The 21,880-nt window shown below is 43.7% G+C and overlaps 1 protein-coding gene across 4 annotated transcripts in view; it reads right to left on the bottom strand.

Moving 5' to 3' along the window:
• The window catches only part of FGFR3 (fibroblast growth factor receptor 3), a 49,753-nt gene that overhangs the window by 17,019 nt on the left and 10,854 nt on the right, over positions 1 to 21,880 (bottom strand). For all 4 annotated transcript variants that reach the window (XM_072334630.1, XM_072334632.1, XM_072334633.1 and 1 more), the window contains exons 3-7: positions 16,284 to 16,547; positions 11,572 to 11,625; positions 6,680 to 6,849; positions 1,931 to 2,054; positions 1,251 to 1,441 (exon numbers count right to left, since the gene is read on the bottom strand). In XM_072334630.1, coding sequence (XP_072190731.1) covers positions 1,251 to 1,441; positions 1,931 to 2,054; positions 6,680 to 6,849; positions 11,572 to 11,625; positions 16,284 to 16,547 — 803 coding nt within the window. The remainder of the gene's footprint in view (positions 1 to 1,250; positions 1,442 to 1,930; positions 2,055 to 6,679; positions 6,850 to 11,571; positions 11,626 to 16,283; positions 16,548 to 21,880) is intronic.

The raw sequence follows: 21,880 nt of genomic DNA, 5'->3' as shown, positions 1-21,880 counted from the left end.
CTTTTATTATCATGCATCTGGCTGAGATACAGTTTTGTAGATGCTGTCTAATAAGTTTGTTTTTAGGAAAAAAAATATATAATAATAATAATAAAAAATTCATACAAAGGGAAAGAAGGGTGCGTGCAGCAGGATGTGCACAGGGGATGTCCATGAGGACAGCCTCAGCTCTATGTTGCAGGGACCGAATCTGTTTCCAGAGGCAGAAAAACTGGATTTGGCACTATTCTAATACACACAAGCACAGGATGCCTTCAATTATCAAACAAAAAGAGGAGGAGGGGGGCTTAGAAGTCCCATGTGTTTTTCTTCCCTACTTTTATATCTGTACTGGTTCAGGAGAAACCAGACCTGCTGGCTTCGTTCTGCCTGCAACCTGGAAACTCCCTTTCTAGAAAGCATTTGCAAAGTGGAGTTTTACTAAGTGAGTTTTTGCTCAATAAAATATAGGCTTTCCTGAGCATGGATAACAGCACGGCTCACTAATGTTCGTGGCTGGAACAAGGCTCTCTTGGCTCTCAGGTGCTGGGAGCTGAGCATTATTTAGTACATGTGCGCTGCAGTGTACTTACTTGGAAAAGGAAAGAATGTGTTTTACTTGGGAGCCTTTCATTTTAATAAGCCCTGAAAATACCTCCATTGAAGCAGTAAAAAAGGGTTATTTTTCCAATTTTAGGTCAAATGCAATCTGACAGCTTCCCTTTTATAATGCTGCATTTCTCACAGTTGCCTCAGCCCTTGCAACTACTTTGCTTATCTGTGCCACTACAGTAGTTGTGTTATCTCTGGCAAACAGAAGAGTCTGGAACGTTGACATTAGGACATTTTTGCTGTACCCCCTCCAAAAGCAGAGTATTCCACTGCACACGCTTAAAGAAAAGATCAATCCCAACAGTGGTCCTTGGCTTATTCTCATTATTTTTTCTCATAGACATGAAACAATCATATAAAATGAAACCCGGAGCTCACAAAATCTGATTTTAATAATAAACACCCTTCTAGGAACTGTGGTATTGAGCATAGTCTGTCGAGAGCTTCTGGATCTCCCTGCACTGCTACTCTAGGCCTTATTTATGAACACGTCTATAAAATTTTATGACTTCTATTGACGACAAGAACCTTTACTCAGCGCTAATCTCGTTTGCCACAAGACAGTGGGCTTCTCTGAGAAGCAATCCCACATGTAGCTGGTCTCTTTAACCAAGCCAGAGGAAGAGATGCCCTGAGAGTAAAAAGGAGCGAGCACCAACCTTCAGCACTGTGACGTAGGGTGTCCCATCAGGTCCGTACTTGCTGCCGTTGACTTCCACATGTTTCAGCCACTGGATATGCGGCTGGGCATCACTGTAGACCTTGCAGTGAAATTCTACATTGCTCCCAACCACCACGGTCTGATTGGCAGGGAGTCCTGCCTGCAGGATTGGTCGGTGAGGTGACCGTTCTGAAAAACGTAGGAGAAGAAAACGTGAATTCATCCATTCTTCCAGCAAGGGCTCCTCTCTGCAACCTTCAGTGCTCATGATGGAAAGAAACAACGCTGCTCAGTGGTAGCAGCTCACAGTGATCTGTCAGGAGTTGCTCCAGATGAGGAATCTCCTTGATTTTCAGCAGAAAGGGTGCAGACCGGGAGTGCCATCCCAGGTGTCCTGCCCACCTCACCAGACAGTGCTCTTCAACCAAACAAGGAGGAACCACATGGAACAGAATAGAAATCTCAACCCTGCTCACACCTTTCCTTCTCTGGCCTCTCTTGAGACCTGCCATGTAATTTATTCATCACAATCTGAAATTGAATTGTTGGTCAAAAGGAGGCTTCCTCTCGGCTCTAGTTATTTGGGAAAGAAACCAAGCTCCTGCTTCCTGAATCCTGTCATATGCCTGTTCAGCATCACCACAGATCAGCTGCTGAGGGAAAACAGTGAAATCTCACCTAAAACATCAAGCTGGTACGTGTGCCTAATATTGCCATATTTGTTCTCCACAACACAGGTGTAGTTTCCTCGATCTGATGGCACAACGCTCTCCATCACCAAGCTCCACTGCTGGTGTCGCAACTGGAAGAAGAAATGAAACCATCAATTCCATGGTTAAGTCACCAGACCCTATAACTTGTCAATGAACTTCTGCATTTTTGACCAGCATGAATGGACCCCAGAGCCAGCCTGAACATCGCAGATAGCCATTTCAAGGATCACGGAAAGCTTACTTTGAAAAGAATTTAAGACCAGTGCATAAACAATCCCAGGCAGTGTAACACTGAGATTACAACGGGGGCCTGTAGATGCTTTCACAATAATCACAGCAATGAAACCTGCTGACTGCTGCAGTGGATGTGGCACCTCTATTAGAATAATGGGTTTAGAAGGCATCCGTTGAGACAGCTCTGATGTGAATCACAGAATTATAGAATCATAGAATGGCCTGGGTTGAAATGGACCATAATGACCATCTAATTTCAATGTGCTTGTTCCTTTTGCCAGACCACTCAGATCCAGAGACTCCATCAGCTCAAAACACTGCATTCTTGTCTGCAGAATTTTACCAATTGCTCCATAACTCATAAAGATAACTAAGAACAATAAAGCTCATAATTCTCACCCTATGTTCTGAATGTTTATGCTATGAGGACAGCATAGCTGTCAGAACAGAAATGGCTGACTACAAATGAGTCAGCCCCCAATGTTTTCTGTCTAGAACTGAGGAGAAAATATGCTCAGCCTCACGTCTGGTCAGTCCTTCTCATTCTGTACTAAGCCTTCATTCTAGTTGTTTTTTCTGAATATGATTTATGTCCAGAATTACTGGTTGTGCAGCAGCAGGAAGGGAAAGCACAACCCACGTCTCCAGTCTGACCCACTGCCCTGTACTCCTGGATAGAATGCTTGTTTCTAATGAGCGCAGAGGAAATAATGGATATGGAAAGTAAATCTTGAATTAATACAGAAAGCAACCAACATAAATAAAGATGACTTAAAGATACACAGCATATAATAAAAGCTTTCCAAATCTCTGAGTGCTCATTTGATGCCTTCTGCCACTCCAATCAGGACATCTAATTTCATTAATCATTGTGGAGGTGACTCCAAGGACACAGAAGCTGGAGACTGCAATAATGGTGAGCTACAGAATGTCAAAGACTTGTGGAGAAAAACAAGGATGTAATTGCTCCTGGAGTTTCCTTGCTGCAGCAGGTGAACTCAAATATGAAGCTATTTAACCTCTTTCACTCCATGTAAATTGCATCCACATGCTTTCCTTCAATGGGCCAAGTTGCGATTAAAGACAGAATTTTGGAAAGAGAAGGTTTGGAGTCATACGACCTAAAAGTTTAAACAGCTTGTTTAGCAAAAAGCCATTCTGATGAAGCCCTGTGCTTTGTACATCTCTACATTCGTAGGAATAGCAGTACTGAGAATCCTACTTTTCAGATGTGTGAATATAAGATTTCAGCATTGGTCAGGGGCAACATGATCTAGCTGTAGATGTCCCTGTTCATTGCAGGGGAGTTGGACTAGATGACTTTTATGGGTTCCTTCCAAATCAAATGGTTCTATGATTCCATATATGTCGCAGGAGGCCATGGCTACAGTCTTCAGAGGAGCCCTGGTTGTTGCAGGTGTACAACTGTACCCACTATCCCCTCAGAATGGCACATACAGAGCTCTATCTGGAACTAACATTTCACCTTTTGTAAAGCAACATCCCACTTGGTTCATCTCTAACAGCACTGCAATTACAGGGCAACAAGAGCTGTAAGAGCTGAACCCCAAGTTCTCACCTGAACATACCAAAGTATCAAGAAAGCTTGAAAGCAAATTTGCAGCTGCTTAGTAGCTTATGTTCATACTGATTTATCTCCTAGTTGTATCTAAAGACTTCTTTTAATCCACTCTTCAGCACTGCATTTGCCTATGGAAGCTGAAGGAACTACTTCAAGGAACTGGGACTCCAGACACCTGGCTAACTCCCTACTTTAAAAGGTATTATAGAATCAGGTCCATATTAGGTCTTTTACTTAGTATGTCTTGTATTTACTTTCAAGGATCTTCTTATCACTGGGTTTGTGACAGGGACTTTGGACTCTAAACAAGTTCTGAACCTGGGGGCACAAACTCTAGGAGAAAACTCTTCTAGAAGCAATAGTGCTTTTTTAAGGTCTAGATGTAGTAGATAATACAAAGGGATGTTCCCAACTTAGGATGGTTGCCATCCTTGATAAAACACTAGAAACACTACATGATTTAGTGCAGCTATTAATCAAGTTGGTGAGATACTAGAAATCCCTCTGGTTTATTTGGTGTTGTCATTCTTGGCTTCTTGTGAAACAAACATTTGCAGACACACTTGGAAACTCAGTGAGTGTTTGCCAGACTGGTATGCAAGTCAGTGTGATGGTCTGGGGAAGGGATAATCTCCTACCTCCCCTCCCCCTGGATCTTTCCTTCTAGGGTCATTTAACACACACAGGCTTACAATATTAGAGATTCCAACAAGGATTTAATCATTAATGCTCTTTGGGAAATTTCATATGATAAGTCATATGAATTTCTTTCCTCTATCAGTTAAGGATGAACTGTAAGAAGCCCAGTTTAACCCAGGTTTCACATTTTCAACACTTGCCCTTCTCTCTTATTTACAGAGGGCTCTGACAATCTCTGACACAGGATCTAAGTGCCACTTGTGTGGTAGAAGTGGAATAGTGGTCAGCTTTCAACTGCTGGCCACAGACCTTACACAATCAATGTTTAAATTCTCCTGCACATTGAGAACAAATGAAAAAAATTCTCAGCTCAAAGATTTCTGGGTTAAGACCAGATCTTGAGATGAAGCAAGCCAACCAAGCTCTGCCAGATCTGGATATTGCCCATTGTTTTCAAGCTGCCTAATCCTTTTATGACGTGAAGTTGTAACAGGGAATTGAAATCTTAAATACATAGATACTGAGCAGGTTTTCAGCTTCTTCTGGTTCAAATCTCAGCTGATATCTATCAGTATATTTATATTGGATGAGATTTACATCAGACTACTTACAGCTCAAGAGCAAAAGCAGGCAAATATAAGAAGGAAAATTCCAGAGAGAGAAAGATGTCTTTATATCATGAAAAGGACAAGGAACTACAACTAGACAGAAAGCTTAAACCAATCTTGCTGTAATTGGCCTGACATTGCCTTCAACAGCTCTGTAAGCAGAGTTTGTTGCTGTAAGGTGCCCCTAGAGAAACAAAGCACAGTGATGCCAAAGACTCACTACCGTGTTGCAAAGAATGAAATGTGTCAATTTAAACTCAAGGATAGATTAAAACTGCTGGAAGGTGGGTAGGGGAATTGCTTTCAGCTTTACATCTTATTCTGCAAACATAATTTAGTGCAGCTGATGTCACATAGTTTTGTAAAAAGCCATTTAAACAGTGCACGCAAGCCTGAAAACGCTTCATGATGATTTTTACAGCATGCAATTAGTGAAAGATGCTCATGCTTCATAAATGTTTTCTGCCGTAAGACTGCATACAGACAGGAGCTGCTTCCCCACATCTTCGCTTTCCTTAAGTTTTCAGATCTAAAACCGAGAGTGCCCTGAGCCTCATCCAGGCTGGAACGGGGACAGGGCTGAGGAGGGACCTTCAAAGGCTTTACTGAAACGACCACAATGGGCTCTTTCAGGAATGGGCCTGAGCTAACAGGAAAGAAACAGTCCGAAAACGGTGGGGAGGGAATGCTTTTCCAAATCCTTTTCTGGTTTCTGGAGCCCTGCACGCTCTGCATGCCGAGCCCCTTTCAGAGGGTTACAGATGTGGTAAGCATCAGCACAGTGCTATTTAAGGTTCTGGTGAAGGTGCCTTCTGAAAAATCCCCTTCTTTCCTCAGAACTATCTCAGAGAGATGCCAGGGCTGGCGGAGTGCAAGCTGAAAATAATTGCTCAGAGTCTGATATTGTTATATCCAGCTATTGCCTAAATGTGTGTTGATTGTGACCTTCAGGGGACAAAGAAACAACTGAAAAATTGCAGCAGCTGATTTTCTAGTTAAAATCCTGTTATTTGTCATGTACAGTAGCACAGAAACTTCTGGATATTTCAATCATTTGAGTGCACTAGGTTTGGGTGTGCACTCAAGCCAGAGTATTTTCCAGAACACTATATGGTAGAAAGGAAAGAGGGAGAAGGAAGAAACCAAGTAGCAGACTGCTATTACTGTGGATACAGGGGGATCCAGCACTTGATGATGATTTATGCCACAGGAATATGAATGACCACAAGCACAGCTGTCCAGCCCTTTGGTGAGGTACTTCCCATGGAACAGTCATTTCTCCTTGGAATCTGGGAGTAGCTACAGAATGGTCTTGTATAGTGTACTGGGCTGATCTCCATAAAAACAGACAGAAGCTTCTGCCCCTACTTTCTCATTACCGTCCACAATGCACCCAATGCACTCATCCTTTTTTTATCTCATCCATGAATAGCCAATGTAAACAAACTCTCCGGCAACTAGTCTTAAATCCCAATGGACAGCAGCCCTATCTAACACTTCCATGTTGAACAGCTGCAAGGACTGCCAGAAACACCCCTTTTCCAGCACAGCTGTCACCATGCTCTTCTATGTACCAATGTTCATCACAGCAAAATGCCATTTCCTACATTTGGTAGAAAAATTCTCATAGAGACCCAAGCCGAGGCCTTACCTTGATGCCCCCAATCCTGTGCTCTCCCTTGAACTCTTTGCCATTCTTCAGCCAGTAGATGGTGGGAGTTGGGTTTCCACCTGCTGGACATCGGAAACGAACGGTGTTGGCGGCAGGAACTGCCAGCAGCTTCTTCTCCATCTTATCTGGCCGGGTCCAGAAGGGGACACCTGAGGAAAAAGAAGACAAGATGAGAAAGCCCATTTATGCAGTAGAGGATATCAGCTGCTGAGCAGATGCATTTGAGAGGCTTTGGCATGTGTGGAGTGACAGCTAAATTGCTACCTGCTGCAGTTAAGATAAATGACACAGAAATGCTTTCCAGCTAAACGACTCTTATATACATAGACAGGGTGTTTGCATTTTAGGTTTGTGATGAAAAGTTCATGACCAGGTTCTTGTCTCAGTAATGCTGGTATAAATCTAGAGTAGCTGCTGTTAAATCAACAGGGAGAGAGCTATCAGAGTGAGGATCTGGCCTCAGTGTGTAAAAAGATACAGATGTACCACTGGGACAATAGTAGACAAGAAGCATGAAGAGCAGAAAGATGATGGGAATGTAAAGAGAGTGAAGAGAAAAGGAATTAGCTGAGTGCTTTGGAAAGTTTTGCTTCTCTTTGAGCACAAATGTAGTTCAACCTCCTTAAGGGAAGAAAAGGGAAAGAAGCCAGTGCCAAACTGGTTTATCACGTTTATGTTCAGAAAGTTCAAGTGATTTTATTTTTAAAGATTCATGTTACCTTTGAACAGGGATAAGTTTTAAAATACCAGTGTTAGCATGAGATACTTTTATAATCTGCCTAAAGTACAGCAATGTTTCTTGGCACCGTTACAGACATTACATATTAACTCCAAATTAGGGCAGCAACGGCAGCAAACTTATTACACAGGCAAGAAAGACAGAAAGAAAGAGAAAGCTTTAAAAACAAACTTTCGTTTCTGCTTAAGGAAGCAGTGCAGAGCTGAGCCTGCTATCTTCCCCTGTCATGGTGAGGCACCTTCAGCCACGGCCAAAGGGAGATGGGCACACATGGTGTTTGCTTTGCAAAACAGCAAAGAAATTCCACCTCAGTGAAGACCCCCTTCATTACAAGGGTGACCCTTAAGGGTCCCTTCAACACAAATGACTCTGTGATCCAATGAGTGGAATCCCCTGGGAGGCTCTGGTGTTGGTCAGGCCTACTTCTTTCAGTCACGTTTGTCAAAGGCTTTCAAAATCCATAGTCCTTGTTCATTCCTGGGAAAGCAGAGTGCAGTGATGTATGAGCAATGTTTGGTGCTCAGAACCTAGTCTAGCTTCAGCTCCAGGGATGTTTCAGGCACGCTCATACAGCTCAACTCCAACATGCACCATTCTAGCACCTGCTGATGCACTCCATATTCCTGGTTTCCCTTAGGCATCTGGGTGCATTGCTTCTGTATTTTATCTGCTTCTACATCACTGAGGCCAGGCTGCTGGATATTGGTGCCTTGGTAGTATCACAGCCTTGCCAGGGGTAAAAATTCAGTATTAAGGGCTTTCATTTGCCCTCAGACCCCCTCACATAACATGTCATGAACCACATCAGTCACTTGCATGCATCAAAGGAATGTGGGTACACAGACAGACCCATCCCTGTCCTTCTTCCTGCTATTTTTCAGTGAAACACTTCCTTTTGGCAGTGCATCCTGACTTCCCAGGGACTTTAAACACAGAGTGGGTTCAGGGAGAGGCCAGGCGCTGATGAAGACATTCCCATGCACTGCTGCAGAGTAGCCCCACAAGCTCTTCCAGGCATCAGACTCGATGATCCTTATGGGTTCCTTCCAACTCACATTATTCTATGATTCTATAACCTGCTGCTCACTGTTTTACTGAGCATCCAGGGATCTTCGCCAAATGGGCTCCAGTCATTAAACACTGCTTCTTCCCCACGTGCATCTCCGCCATTTGGGTTCCCTCCCACGTGATTTGGGGCTCACAGGGTTCAGCACCCCAAGATTAACACACCAATCAGGGCACAGCACATTTCAAGCTGGAACTGGCAAGAAGTGCCAAGGCATTCAGAACGGTGCCTTTGTTCTTGCTCTCAGGAGTAGCAAACAAAACATCAGCACTTGGTCTACTGTGCCCCAAGAGTCCTTTCATCGCTGCTTTTTAAAGGGGGTGAAAATTTTAACTCTTCTTTTCACACAAAGCTTGCGAAGTTCCACAGAGCTTTGGGAGTAAGAAAGAATGGAAGGAAGGAAAAAAAGATGATTTTTGAGCTGCTTGCTCTGAATTAATGACAAGCAACGATTCTGCGTGCGCAGGTGTGAAAAGAGGGACCCGCAAAGACTGTCGCCAGCCCTTTCCCATCATCAAGCACTAAGCCTGCCGGTCCGTTTTGTTTGTCAGACACTGGCCACCCATCCACCTGGAATGACCAATTAAAAAACCAAGAGCGGTACTTGGAATAATTAATACAGCCGAGCGCTCATTTAGCAATTAGGAGCAGCCACAAAATTTTGCAGCAGACAGAATCAACCCTAATTGTGTAATTTCCCCAGCTGACGCCTCTGAGTACACAGCCAGATTTAATTGGAGATTATAGGGGCTCTTTGAAGGTGCTGGGGCTACACAGCAGGGGCTCCAAACAAACAGATACAGAGGGATAGGGAGCACTGGGGCAGAAGAGCACTGTGTGAAAATGGAGCTTGGTTTTTTGTTCCACGGCCAGGAAAAACAGCTGTAAAGAACAGAGGTACTGGGAAGCCTCTTTTTGCAAAGGCAGATCACAGTTTGTGACAAGGCTGCAACAAATGGGACAATATGAAATTGCTGAGCTTCCTCTTTCCACCCTTCAGCTGCCTGTCCCTAAGGGATGCTGTCTCCATGCTCTCCAAGATGCACCAAATACTTATTTTCTTTAGGTGTAATTTCCTTTTACCACCCTGGCTTTGGTAATTCCAGCTTGAATTTCAGCAATCTAGGGTGTAATCTCCAAAATCAATGAGACTGGCTTCAAACTCATGACACTATACCAGCTCTCCGAGCCCCTCTCTATAAACATGAGGGTAAGAAACTCTTGAATAATGGGAACAAGCCAGACAATATGCACAGTGTTACATGAGAACAGGATATATTATTATTCAATGATGTGCGAAAAAGGCAGCGCACAAGAAGTCAGTCCTGGACACATTATCTCTCTCTGCGTAAGAGTAACTCTGGGTTATATCATGCTTTCGCAGGAAAGGCAATTTTTTGCCCTCACTCCTCTAACTGCTGACCGTGGTGATGTCTGGTGGCCAGGCAAGAGCTCATACACCTCATTAGAGTGCTTTCTGCCTCAAGAGATGAAGGACATGGGACTTTGGGACATGGCACTGGCGGTAGCCACATGCCCCCTTGCTTGGGATGACCCAGCAGCCTCTGTCCCCACTGAGATGTCCCAGTAATGGCAGTGGTGCTGGGGTTAACACACAGATTCAAAAGAAGATTTGTCAGTGTTAACTGGAGGGTCTGACATTAAACAAAGCAACATAAGGAACATTCGTGTCACTTCACAACACGGGGCTTCACCTCTCTGGTATGTTAAACTAATCAACAGTTTTTAAAGCAAAAGAGAATCCAACTTTTTATAGTGAGAGCTTTAAGCAAAACCAGTGGTTACCTTTGGATCTAAAAAAAGAGACTTTCTTGAAGTCAAGAAGACCCAGAACACAAGCTATAAATACATGTGGTAAAATATGTGTTTTCCCTCTTGATGAAGAGAAACGTGTCTTTCTGTACCATAAAACAGCTCGTGTTTTGTGATACCTGCTGCTAAGAGATGGAGTTTACTACAAAACACATTAAAAAAGCACAGAGCAATGTATTGTGCTCACCAGCAGCTGCTCTGCAGAGGAGCAAACTCTGAGCAAAGCTGCCCCTTCCCATGACTCCAATGGGCTTCAATTGGCATCAGGAGCTCTGAGCACCTCTGCAAAGGTGCTCTTCAACTCATGGCATCCAGCCGCCTAATTAAAGGCTATCAGAAAACCACTAACTGCTGCTGATGGGCTGCCTGGCACCGTACCTCACAATTACTGTCCACACGCTGCACAACACAGCGGCACAAATTTATTACAGTGGGAGACCTGTTTTAAAGAGTCCTCCATGTCCAATGCTGTGGGCAGGAGAAATTTTCCAGTCATGCTGAACTTCTGCCAACGTACATAGCTGATTTGGAGTTCAAATGCAAGACATTTATTTATTAAAAACACATAAGCACAGGCAGCTCGCTTTTCAGAAATATAAAAAGCATAATAAAACACAACACCAACGCCTATGAAGCATGTAATGATCCTGATTAATGATACTGCACTTAGAGAAACAAGCTCTGCGATTGAATAAGGTTTAGTGTAGAAGCATAGAGGCTCTCTTCTGGGGCTCCCTTCCCCATACAAGTTAAAGAAAATCCAGAGGGGCTTTGCTTACAGCTCCTGCTTATGGCAGCTGTAAATCTGGTGCTTGGCTAGCGTCAATTTTATTCTCTGAGATGCCTCTGCCTCCAGCTGAGATGCTCATTAGGACCAGAGTTAAACCCGACAAAACCAAAGCAGGCTGAGATTTGCAGTGTGTAACTGCAAGGTGTAACTTCAGTGTAGTAAAAAAAAACGTGATGACAGAATGAGTTACTCTGGAATTTACATTCAAGGAGAATTGATAACCCGAGCTCAAGTCAAACTCATAGAATTGAGTGGCCAAAAAAATCAAGCTACACCACTCTGGCAGCTTCTACTAAATTTCTGGTGCCAGGACCCAAGAGTTTGTGCTCCTGTCCTAAGGACACCCATTTCAACATGGATGGAGGCAAATTCCTGAGCCACGCCACATGGCAACCACATCTCTGAAAAAAAAAAACCCTCTGTATGCTGGAGAAACAAATTACCTGTATCCTCTGACTCATCGTCATCATCTTCATCATCACCTGACGAAGGGGAATCTAAAAGGAGAAGGAGAAAGACATGAAGCAGAAAGAGGACAGCACATGGAGATGAGGCTGGATGAGGCTGCGGATGCCACAGTGGGCTCCAATGAGGGGGGACTTGGGTGACATGTGGATGACGTCCCCCTTCCTGCAACTCCACCACTCTGGGGTGAGCAGCAAAGAGCTTTCCAAAAGGAGAGAAGTGACACAAGTTGGCCAGTGCTCTGTCACGACAGAGCAGGGGGTTGGTGCCAACTACTTTTTGATGTGCAAAGAACTCTTCTCCTAAATACAAAGGCAGTTCAAAAAGAGGAGGTTTCTTTTTGCAGAACAAGCTCTCCCCCCGCTTTTTTTTCCCTAGCATTCACTCAGAGACTTTTTGTTTCACCAAGTCTCAGAACGACAGGTCAGCATTTCCAACTCACTTTGTACTCTTTTAACTCAATACATCGCTGCTACATCCTCCCGTGTTAACTCCTTGCTAAACGACTCAACTAAAGCTTTTAAAACTTCCTCTTGAAACTGAACCCCTCTCTAGACAGACATTTTGATGGCTGCTCTGTGAACCAGCTCCTTTTGCTTATATTCCTTCTACAGATAAACCTCGAGGCTGTAACTGAATCCAGGTGAGCAGGTGGGAATTTTCCATCAGTGTATCTCTAAAACTTTCTGTACTCATTCTCTAAGTGTGATCTAACATCTCACCTTCTCTAGGCTGCGCACAATGAAGCTTCAGTCTGTAGATGTGAATCCCACGATAAAACAGCAGCTTAGTGTTTGATTCACTTGACACTATTTAGCACAATTCAGTGTCTGGAAGATTTAGTGTCTTCTGACTTTATATAATCTCCAGGAATTTCTTTTTTAAATAAAGGCAAAATGCTAACAAGGCAACAGCATTTATATTCTGAGACAGAGGTAAAAGCACTTGGCATGGAACAGCAGCAAACAGGAAACTTTATGAGTGTTTAAAATGTGCCAGAACAGCAAAGCACTGATTCAGGCCAACCCAGGCAGAGATTCTTCCTTCCATGATCCACTGCATTTTGGTTGGGGAACTGGACACCCTTCTCCAAGTGTTAAAAAAACATGGAGGTAAAAAACAAAACAAAAAACAACCAGAAGGAGGGGGAAAGGTAATAATAAATATCACTTCTCTGCAGAATCTGGAGGGAATTTCCAAATGTATTCACCACATATAGGAGCAGTAAGCCAGGAATCATCTCCCTCCATCAATACGCAGCTGCGCATCATGCGTTGCACCTTCTCCTTGGCTCAGGCCCTGGCCCTGCAGCGCATACCCAACTGCACACTGCAGCTGAGGTCCTGCTGGCAACAGCACTGGGGAAACGCCATGGGGCTTGCTGAGAGTGAAGTGTCTGTTGAGGCGTTTCGGCTGAACCAGCAGGTTTATTCAAGTCCCGGCGAAGGCAGAAGCCCTGCCAAACACCCACCAACACTGGAGGAACGAGTACGTTCTCAACCCTGCGCTCTGCAATTTGGTTACCTGTATATTAACATGCCATTGATGTTTTCTTCTGGTTTCAAATGAACCAATCAGGACCAAAACAGCAGAATCAATCTTCAAATCAATTCAAAATGCTTCCACAAGATCAAAGGAGAGAATCACAGAATATCCTGAGATGGAAGGGACTCATAAGAACCATAGAGTCCAACTCCATGTTCCCTTTGACCTTGCTTGCGCTTCACATGAGAGCTTTGCATGGAAGCTGCATCCTGGGTTTTAACACAAAATATCTCCTGCTCAGAGCAACACTCCTATTTCGGTTACTAAAAGTCTCCTTCTTCAGTAAGTGACTAAAAATCTATAAGCTATTTGTTAATCATTTACAAAAACCGTATTCCCTTCCAAAAGACAACCAGTATTGGCATCAATAGGAATTGCTGGATGCTATTCCAAAAGAGCTCTATTTATGAGAAGGAAGGAATTCTGTCTTGGGTACCTTGAAAGATCTTTTTGCTGCTCATTGCAGGAGTGCTGCTTGGCTACTAAATCCCAAGGGAGCGTATGAAATGGCTGCAGAAACAGAGCCTCTGTCAACAGGAGATCAGTTTGGGCATACAGCCACTATCTGTGATCCACACCAAGCGCCCATGCTTTAAGAGGGCAGTACATTTCATCTTTTAAACTCATAAAGCAATCAAGCCCATGTCCGTCATTGGAGGCACTCTGAAGAAATCAAGCCCTGTTACTCATCAGACGAGTTTTCACTGTGCAGTAGCAGCTTCTATCTCCAGAGGTACAGGCTGCTTCCTAATGTCAACACCTGCCCCTTGCAGCCCATCCTTTACCACCACGCTCCATCTCCATCACAAACCCCTGAAGGGCTTCCAGAGTGTGTTCAGCAAATCTGCTGCCCTGTTAGGATCTGCAAGCAGCTCACAGAAAGAGACTTAAGTGCCTATCGGCCATTTTCAGCATTACACCTCATCAACTCAGCCTGCTTTTGCTCACTTCGGAGCACAGATTGGAGCAACTCCAATTCATTAGTGCAGATTTAATCCAGTTTAACACAGAGAACACCTCCAATCCCGAACATCAGATAACCACATAAACACCCAACCAGATATCCAAGCTCATCACTGGAGTTACCTTCACAAAGTGGGAACACAAACCACAGATCTCAGATAATGATCTCCACTCTGCAGCGGAACACAGAGCAATCAATAATAATTACAAAGAAATATCCCTGTGCACGAGAGGCACCACTATTGCCACATACAGCAGGGCTTCAAAGCTCGAAAGGAGCACTGCTGACAGCTAAGACAGAGACTCCCACATTGCCAGCACTTCGATGGTAATGACAGCAAGCTAATAGAATCAAAGACTCCTAATGCTGTCAGAAAGCAGGTTCAGGTTACTCGCTTGTTCTTAAGCTGTTATTAGCTATTATTAGTGAAGAGGAAAAACACAGGGGCTTAAACTTTTAAAAAGCAGAGGATTATGAGCCCTTCCACTATTAAAAACAATTTCTCACTTTACAAACTTTTGGGGCTGGCAGCTGTTTCACTTGAATGTGGAACCAGCTGCCCTCTTCTGCCTCCCTGCTGCCCCTTGAACTCAAAAGCATTTTAATGTCACTTAAAAAAAGAGAGAGAGTAACATTTCTAACAACCTGCAGTTCCTTGGGTAGTCCCAGTAATCGTACCTAGTTAAAGAAAGCCTTTCAAGGGCCAAATACTTCTTCAACCATTTAATTGATATGACCTTGAAGCGTTCACAGCACTCTCCGGTAACATTCAATGAAAAGCAGATGTTGGTGAAGGCTTGCTGAAACGGGCTTTTATTCTCACGATGGTTTGATTCTCTCACACGAATTCTACTTCTGGCAGGAAAAAGAACTTTATGGTACGGGCACGATTTGCTATGACAGACACCTCTGTGTTCAGTTTTCATAGAATTCAATTCATTAAGGTTGGAAAAGACCTCCAAGACCATCTAGTCCAACCATTCACCAACCATCAATACTGCCCACTAACCGTGCCCCTCAGTACCACATCTCCACCTTTACTGAACCAAAGATGGTGACCCCACAGCCTCCCTGGGCAGCCTGTCCCACTGCTCAACCACTCTTTCAGGGAAGACATTCTTCCTAATATCCAACATGAATCTCCCCTGGCACAACCTGAAGCCATTCTCCCTCATGGTACCCGGAGAAAAGAGGCTGATGACCATTCTGCCACAACCTGTTCAAACAGAGCTTGGTGCTGTTTGAGGGAACTCAGCTTTTGAAGGCAAGAACCTATGGGGGAAGGAAAGTTTTCAGAACCTTAGAGAGGTTAAACCCTGTGAAAATTCAGGCCTTGAATCTGTGTGATCAGAAGGCTTTCTATCAGCTCACAATGACGAGCACTGTACCAATGCAGCAGGCTGAAATCAAGATGATCGTAGCATTATTTAATTGTTATCTGGGAATAATAGATTTTTTTGGCACCTTCTGTAGAGTGATCCAGGCTTGTACAGCTTGTAGCTGTTCTGTCCTATTGTCCTCATCATGGAAAATACAGACACGCAAACGACAGCAAGTGCTTTGCTAATGCACCACTTGTCTGTAATACATGGTTAGCAGCTAAGTTCCTCTGACGAAGCACATATTCTACGTATGCAGTTTGCAGATAAGCTACTTTTGAAACAAACCAGTAATTTGTGACAACTGGGATGGAAGGAGGAGACAGTCGATGATCTTCAAGGTTCCTTCCAACTAAAGCTATTCCACAAGCCATTCTAAGATATGGAAACAGTTTTAGAAATCTCCAGCTTTTACATCCAATTTTGCCAATGATTTGCCACATAAAGTAAAAAAAAGTCATTTAACCTTCCTGAGTCACAGCTCGCTCACCCACATTTCAAAGGCACACATCGCATTTTGTCTACTTGAGTGTTAAGAGGGATCGGGGGCTTAATCTGACCAGCACTGTTTCCAAGACTCTCTCAATCTCAACATCAAGCTTTTAACACTTGGTAATAACACACAAGCATTCTTTGATTGCTTTATGTTTTGTCAGAATGATTACTGACAGGGCTTGCTGGGGAGGTACAGACCGACCAAGAAGGGACAAAAACCTGCAGATCACCAGCTATGCTGAACAAGCGAAGGGGCAAAAGTACACACACAGAAAAACCAGCAAATCAACTCTATTTCTGCACATACCTGTCACTCTGACTGTAAAGTTTCCCAGGACCTCGTTGGAATGCCTTGGCTTGCAACTGTACAGCCCCGAATCATCATATGACACATTGATTATCTTCAACAGTTTTTGTCCAATATGAGTTCTGTTGGAAGGTGCAATCCCAATGCCATCTTTAAACCAGAAAACTGACACAGAAGAGCTTTGGGTGTTACAGGAAAGTTCAATGGTATCTCCACTTCCAAACACCAACTCTTCCAGAAAGGCGGTCTCGCTCCTCAAGTATTCTGCAAAGGGAAAGAGAGAGGGAAATGAGTAAATAAGAATACGTGTCATAGAATGAAGGAGTATTTTAACAAGTAACTTGTATTCGCTCTACAGATGCTTCCACACGCACAGAAGCCTCTCACACCGACGATGACAGTGAGTCCTGTCATGAGCTGCACACTTCTGTTTTACAGGAGAGCAATAACAAAAGGAAAAGTACGAGCTCAGAAGGCTTCCCACAAAGGAACACGAGGCACGATGGTTTGACAGTCCTCAGACTCATCCTGCAGTGATGCATAAACTCACTTCAGACTCCCAGCAGTTTCTTCCTCCTTTACATCATCTTGAAAAGGAAGACTCAGTCCTCCATAGTTGCTCTCAACCCAGTTATTCCAACAGCATGAGCACCACTGCCTTGTCTATGCCAGCCAATATATTCTCATTACATGTCTCATGTTTCTTCCAGCTTACACCAGCTCTGAGACGTCATGCTCTGCCAGGCATAAGTCTTTTTGGTTTTGTACACTATGGGATCCTAATTCATAGCAAAGACTCTCTGGTGCTATGATTATATAATTAACAAGTAAGCAATGCAAAACAAATCTATTCCCATGATCCAAACTCAGGTGGCCCAATTTTACCTCTGATAATAATCAGATATGAATAGAGATCTTAATTTTGCTGCTCACATATATGCATACATTAGAATTTAACTGTGAAACCAATGTGATTACAGCAACTCAGAACACCTGAGGATGGTGTTCTGATGATGAACTAACTGTCTTCAAGTTGTTGTTCTGCTATTAAGTGAAAGAATTGGAGAAGGTAATTATAGAAAAATATACTGCTTTTCTCCCCTTGTCATGCAACTTTTCATTCTTGTGGAACTTTAAAAATATAAAAACGCTTCAGTCAGTATTCTTACGTGGTGAAACTGATGAATTCTAAGGGCCTGAAACTGTGGTATTTCATGGGAGGTATCATCCCACAGCAGGCAAAGCCCACACACACTGGGGTCACAAAGCACCTTTCCCTTATACTCTGGCAGCAATTCCAACTCAAATACTTCTGGGTTTGGCCAGAATGCTGTGGTGTTCATATAGACAAGGGTTTCTTTTCTTTTTTTTTAATTCTCTTTTTATTATTTTTAATGAAAATATTTTCCCCAAATGCATATGCTATTAGTAAAAAAAAAAGGAAGCTGAAGAAGCATCAGCATCTTTCTCCTTACAGAGCAGCTCTTGGCAGCAGTTCTGTGCTTGCCCATGGTCTGCCTCTTCCCATCAAAGAGCTCCTTGGGGAAATATAGTTGAGAAGAAGAAACTTGCAGCACCAGGTAAAGAAGCATTTTCTGTTTCAGCTGCTGATTTCAAGATACAGCCTTCCTTCTCCGTACTATATGGATTTTCCCAATGGCACCAACTTTGGCTTTAGACTAGAAGTCCCTCATACAGTTTTGAATGCAGCGCTGGGTGCTGATCTTTGCTGAAGGAAACTGTTGCTAATTTAACCTATTGGAAAACAAACCCCAGGCAGCTAAGCCATTCCTCCATACAAAATGCACACTTCTCCCTGACCTTTGGTAACTTGTGTATTTTGGCTTTTGTACCCTAAACCTACCAACAGGAACAAGCCCAGACTGAATACAAACCAAATGAGGCTGTTTAGTCATTTAAAAGGAAGTCACCTTTTACTTAAAGTGATAATGAATCCGTGTTAATGACAAAGCAGTAAAGCAGTTTTATAAAACATCGCAAAGGAAAACCAAAATGAAGATTAAAATCACATTTGACTCTGAACAATCGGGGTTTGCAGCTTCTTCTAAGGAAAGGAATCTCATATCTTGCTTATTTTGACCTCTCTGCCCCTTGACAACGCAGCTGGTCCCCAGCAGATATCCTGATACCCACTGCATGCATCTCAGTCCTCTGGACTGTATTCAGTCCTCCTAACTTCATTTCTCCTGAGTACAGTCTCCAGAGATTTCAAGGAGTGTCTACTTGAAAAAGGAAAACAGTACTGATGTTTTTTAGCTCTCTGAACAGCATTTCAAATTTCAGTTTACACACCTATGGCTAAGAACTAAACAGAACCCAAGTCAGAGACCCCCCAGAGTTGAATGTGCTTTAGTATTTTGCCTAACTGGGACCCCAGAGAATGAAGATTTGCTATTATTATACCTCATCCAGCTTTCAAATATGACAAATGCAAAAGCAGAGACAGGTTACAACACCCATCGCCCAATTATCAGTCCTGGGTCCTAAGCAAACCATCCACACTGTGGGGAAGCAGCAAACCCCTTTAAACCTTCCTGCACTTTGGCTGGTGCCCTCCCTGCAGCTGGGGACTTTTTGTAGGTGCTATGCCAGAAGCATGAGGGCTGCTGCAGGGATGATGGAGCCTTGGGATGCTCATGAACAACACACCTTACACAGTGCAGTCCCCCCAGCCCCAGGACATTTTGTTCCTTTATTTCTTCTCTTCACTTGTTATTTTCCCACTGGAATATCTTCTTACAGCTCCACCTTTTGAAAAGTCCCAGTGTTCTGGAGCATCCTTTTCAGCTCTGACTCCTACAGGGAGCATCCCAATGCTGGGGCACAGCCATTCATCATGCTTCTGATAAGCAGATGGCCCTGATCACACTGCCACTCTCATGGTGGAGGGCTCAAGGCTCATTACACTCAGTGCTCTGAATGGAATATCCCTCACGTGCCCCTGAGAATCTCAGGGAGGTTTTTCTGTGATGCGGACCAAGAGGCTTTCTGGCAGCTTGTATTTTCCTATGTTCAAGCTGCATTTGCCACTTTACCTGTGTGTCCTCACACTGGGAGCTGCGGGCTTCTGTGCAGTGTCTGGATGAGGAGCTATGAGATATGGTTTAGTGGCTTGCAGCAGCAACGTTAATGGCAGGCCAGCTGGATGAGATGATCTTGTAGGTCCTTTCCAACCTTGTGATCCTACTATTCTATGAAGAGTAAGCCCTATTGCCAGAAATGGGAATCAATCTCTTTTTTCTCCCCAGAGTCTGTATACTTTTGGAAGTGAACTGACTTGGTCCCTCCTGGAAAAACCTAAGCTGTGATTTAGAAAATTGCCTTTAGGAAACCATATCCGCAAACAGTTTGCCTCAGTCATTTGAAAGGGTCAATTTATCTTTCACCTGTTGTGTATGTTTGCTCCGGTGTGGGGTGGGGGTTCCCCTGGAAAAGCTTAAAGCAGTTTTTCCCAAAAATAGGCAGGTTTATTCAGTATTACCACTGCAGTGTCTATGCAACTGTTACCAGTCAATATTTCTTCCAAAGACCTTAAGAAGTGCGCTGTACCCTATTACCTCCCAGGGTTGTTTTTATGTGTATGTATGTATGTGCACTAGAAGGAAAGCAAACTTTTTTCCTAGAGAATATGCAGAATCACAACCGGGGTTAGTTCTCAAGTCATATGCTTCCCCCCCCTCCCCTCCTCCCCCCTTTTTCCCCAAAAGCAAGAGATTATGGGAGAAAAAAAAAATCTCTAGTGTTTAGCTTGGCTATCCCCAACAGCGACTTTGGAAGGGCTTCTCAAATGGAAAAGCAGATGTTGCAAATCTGCCTTATCTACAGAGCAACTGTTGACTCTGTTGTGCAAATCCTAATTTACATCTGCATGAAAGGTTTCAGAGATTAAATGGCATTCAAGGAGGAATATTAGCTTTTCTCCCTCCCTCCAGCCCTCCTTTGAATGGATTTACTACTGGCAATTAGCTTTCTGTTCCACCGGCCAAGTAGAAAACAGGATTCATCGAGACTCTACAGTATCCTCCTTTTAATGGACTGTTTTCTCGAATCACCCAATTCAGATGCCGAGAGTTAGAAGGAGAAATAAATTGTCACAAAGCTAAAACAGTTACAAAAACACTTTAGCCAGGAGGATTTCCCTCTGGCAAAGCCCTAAGGAGTGAAAAAGAGAACAAATCAAAGGGGTCTCCTGGCTACATCCAACAAACATGGGAATGCAAAACCCCAGGAACACAGAGAAAGCTTTGGTTGCTGTCCCAAGGACAACTTTTAGCTGTGAGTTTGCTGGCTTAAAGGAACATACAAGGATGGGTATTTTCCTTAAAATTAAGCCAGACTTTCATTAGTTTCCAATGTAAAACAAACAAAAAAGAAGCAACTACCAATTACAGTCCATGTCTATTCCCACAGTTCTGCATGCTTTTTTTTCCCCTTTCTTTCTGAAATAAAACTAATATGAAATGTCCTCCACCAGCCCACCTCACTCAACCACGGTGGCCAAACTCTGTCAATCCTGACCACCTCCTATGCAATGCAGAGTGATGGGACACTTACTGCACTAAATTCTAGGAGCACAGGAGACCCCTTGGAGCCTTTCTCTCATCCACTCAAGAGTGATGGCCAACACAGCCTTTGCTTTTGGATGGAGAGTGACAAACTTGTACAGGAGAAAGGAGGCCATGCAAAACAGTTGGCTGTGCAGAGCTGGCAGGCTGTCCTGGCCTGGTGTCAGTAGATGGATCCCATCACAAAATGGTTGGGGCTTTACATTTTCACTCTTCATGCCTGAGATATTTCAAAAAGCTCATCACTGCACCGAAGAAATCACAACAACCTTGTTCTCAAACCAATAGAGGCCTATGAAAACTGAGGCTCAGGCTGAGGCTTCCCAATGGCCAGAGCAAAACTCATCTCCAGCCATCACTGCAGCAGAACTGGATTCCAGCAACATGCTAAAATAACAAAAAGCCCCATGGAGCATAGGTCCTGAGCAAACTCATGCTCTGCAAGCATCAATATGTTGTGTTGCCCTTCCAAAGGAGGCCAACTTCCCTGGGTTTTACAGGTGATATGCAGTAGGCAATCAGCAGGCAGAACTACATGTTACACAGATTAACGGTCCACGAGGCACAAAGAAAAGACAGAAACTGAATCTTTAGGAATATTTTTAAGTTTTGTTAAAAAATCATTGAGTTATTTCTCCTGGGCTCCCCTTCTCCAGCCTTATTTCCTTCCTCAAACCCTTCAAAAACGTATCGCGCATGGAGCTCTTGAGCTTGGAGAAAGTCTTCAGCTTTCTGGCTGAATTCTAGAATTTGGTGAATGCTAGCCAAACATTCACCACCTTCTTTGTACCTCCACAGATGAGTTTTTCTGACACACTCTAGTCACCAGGCCCACTGGTTGAGGTTCACCGCAGAATAACTTTCTAAGGGACACAATGAACTGGAGCACCGCTACAACTCCATCCTGGTCACTCGCAATGAGTCCCTGAATTGCGCCTGGAGATCACATGGCAGCAGAAAAAATTTGCCATAAAGCCAGCTCCAACCTTTCCCCTTCAGTTCACAGCTATG

This window comes from Excalfactoria chinensis, chromosome 4, assembly GCF_039878825.1.
Source record: "Excalfactoria chinensis isolate bCotChi1 chromosome 4, bCotChi1.hap2, whole genome shotgun sequence".
Lineage (NCBI taxonomy): Eukaryota > Metazoa > Chordata > Aves > Galliformes > Phasianidae > Excalfactoria > Excalfactoria chinensis.
The sequence above is the reverse complement of the archived record's forward strand: the minus strand, read 5'-3'. Positions and strand labels throughout refer to the sequence as shown.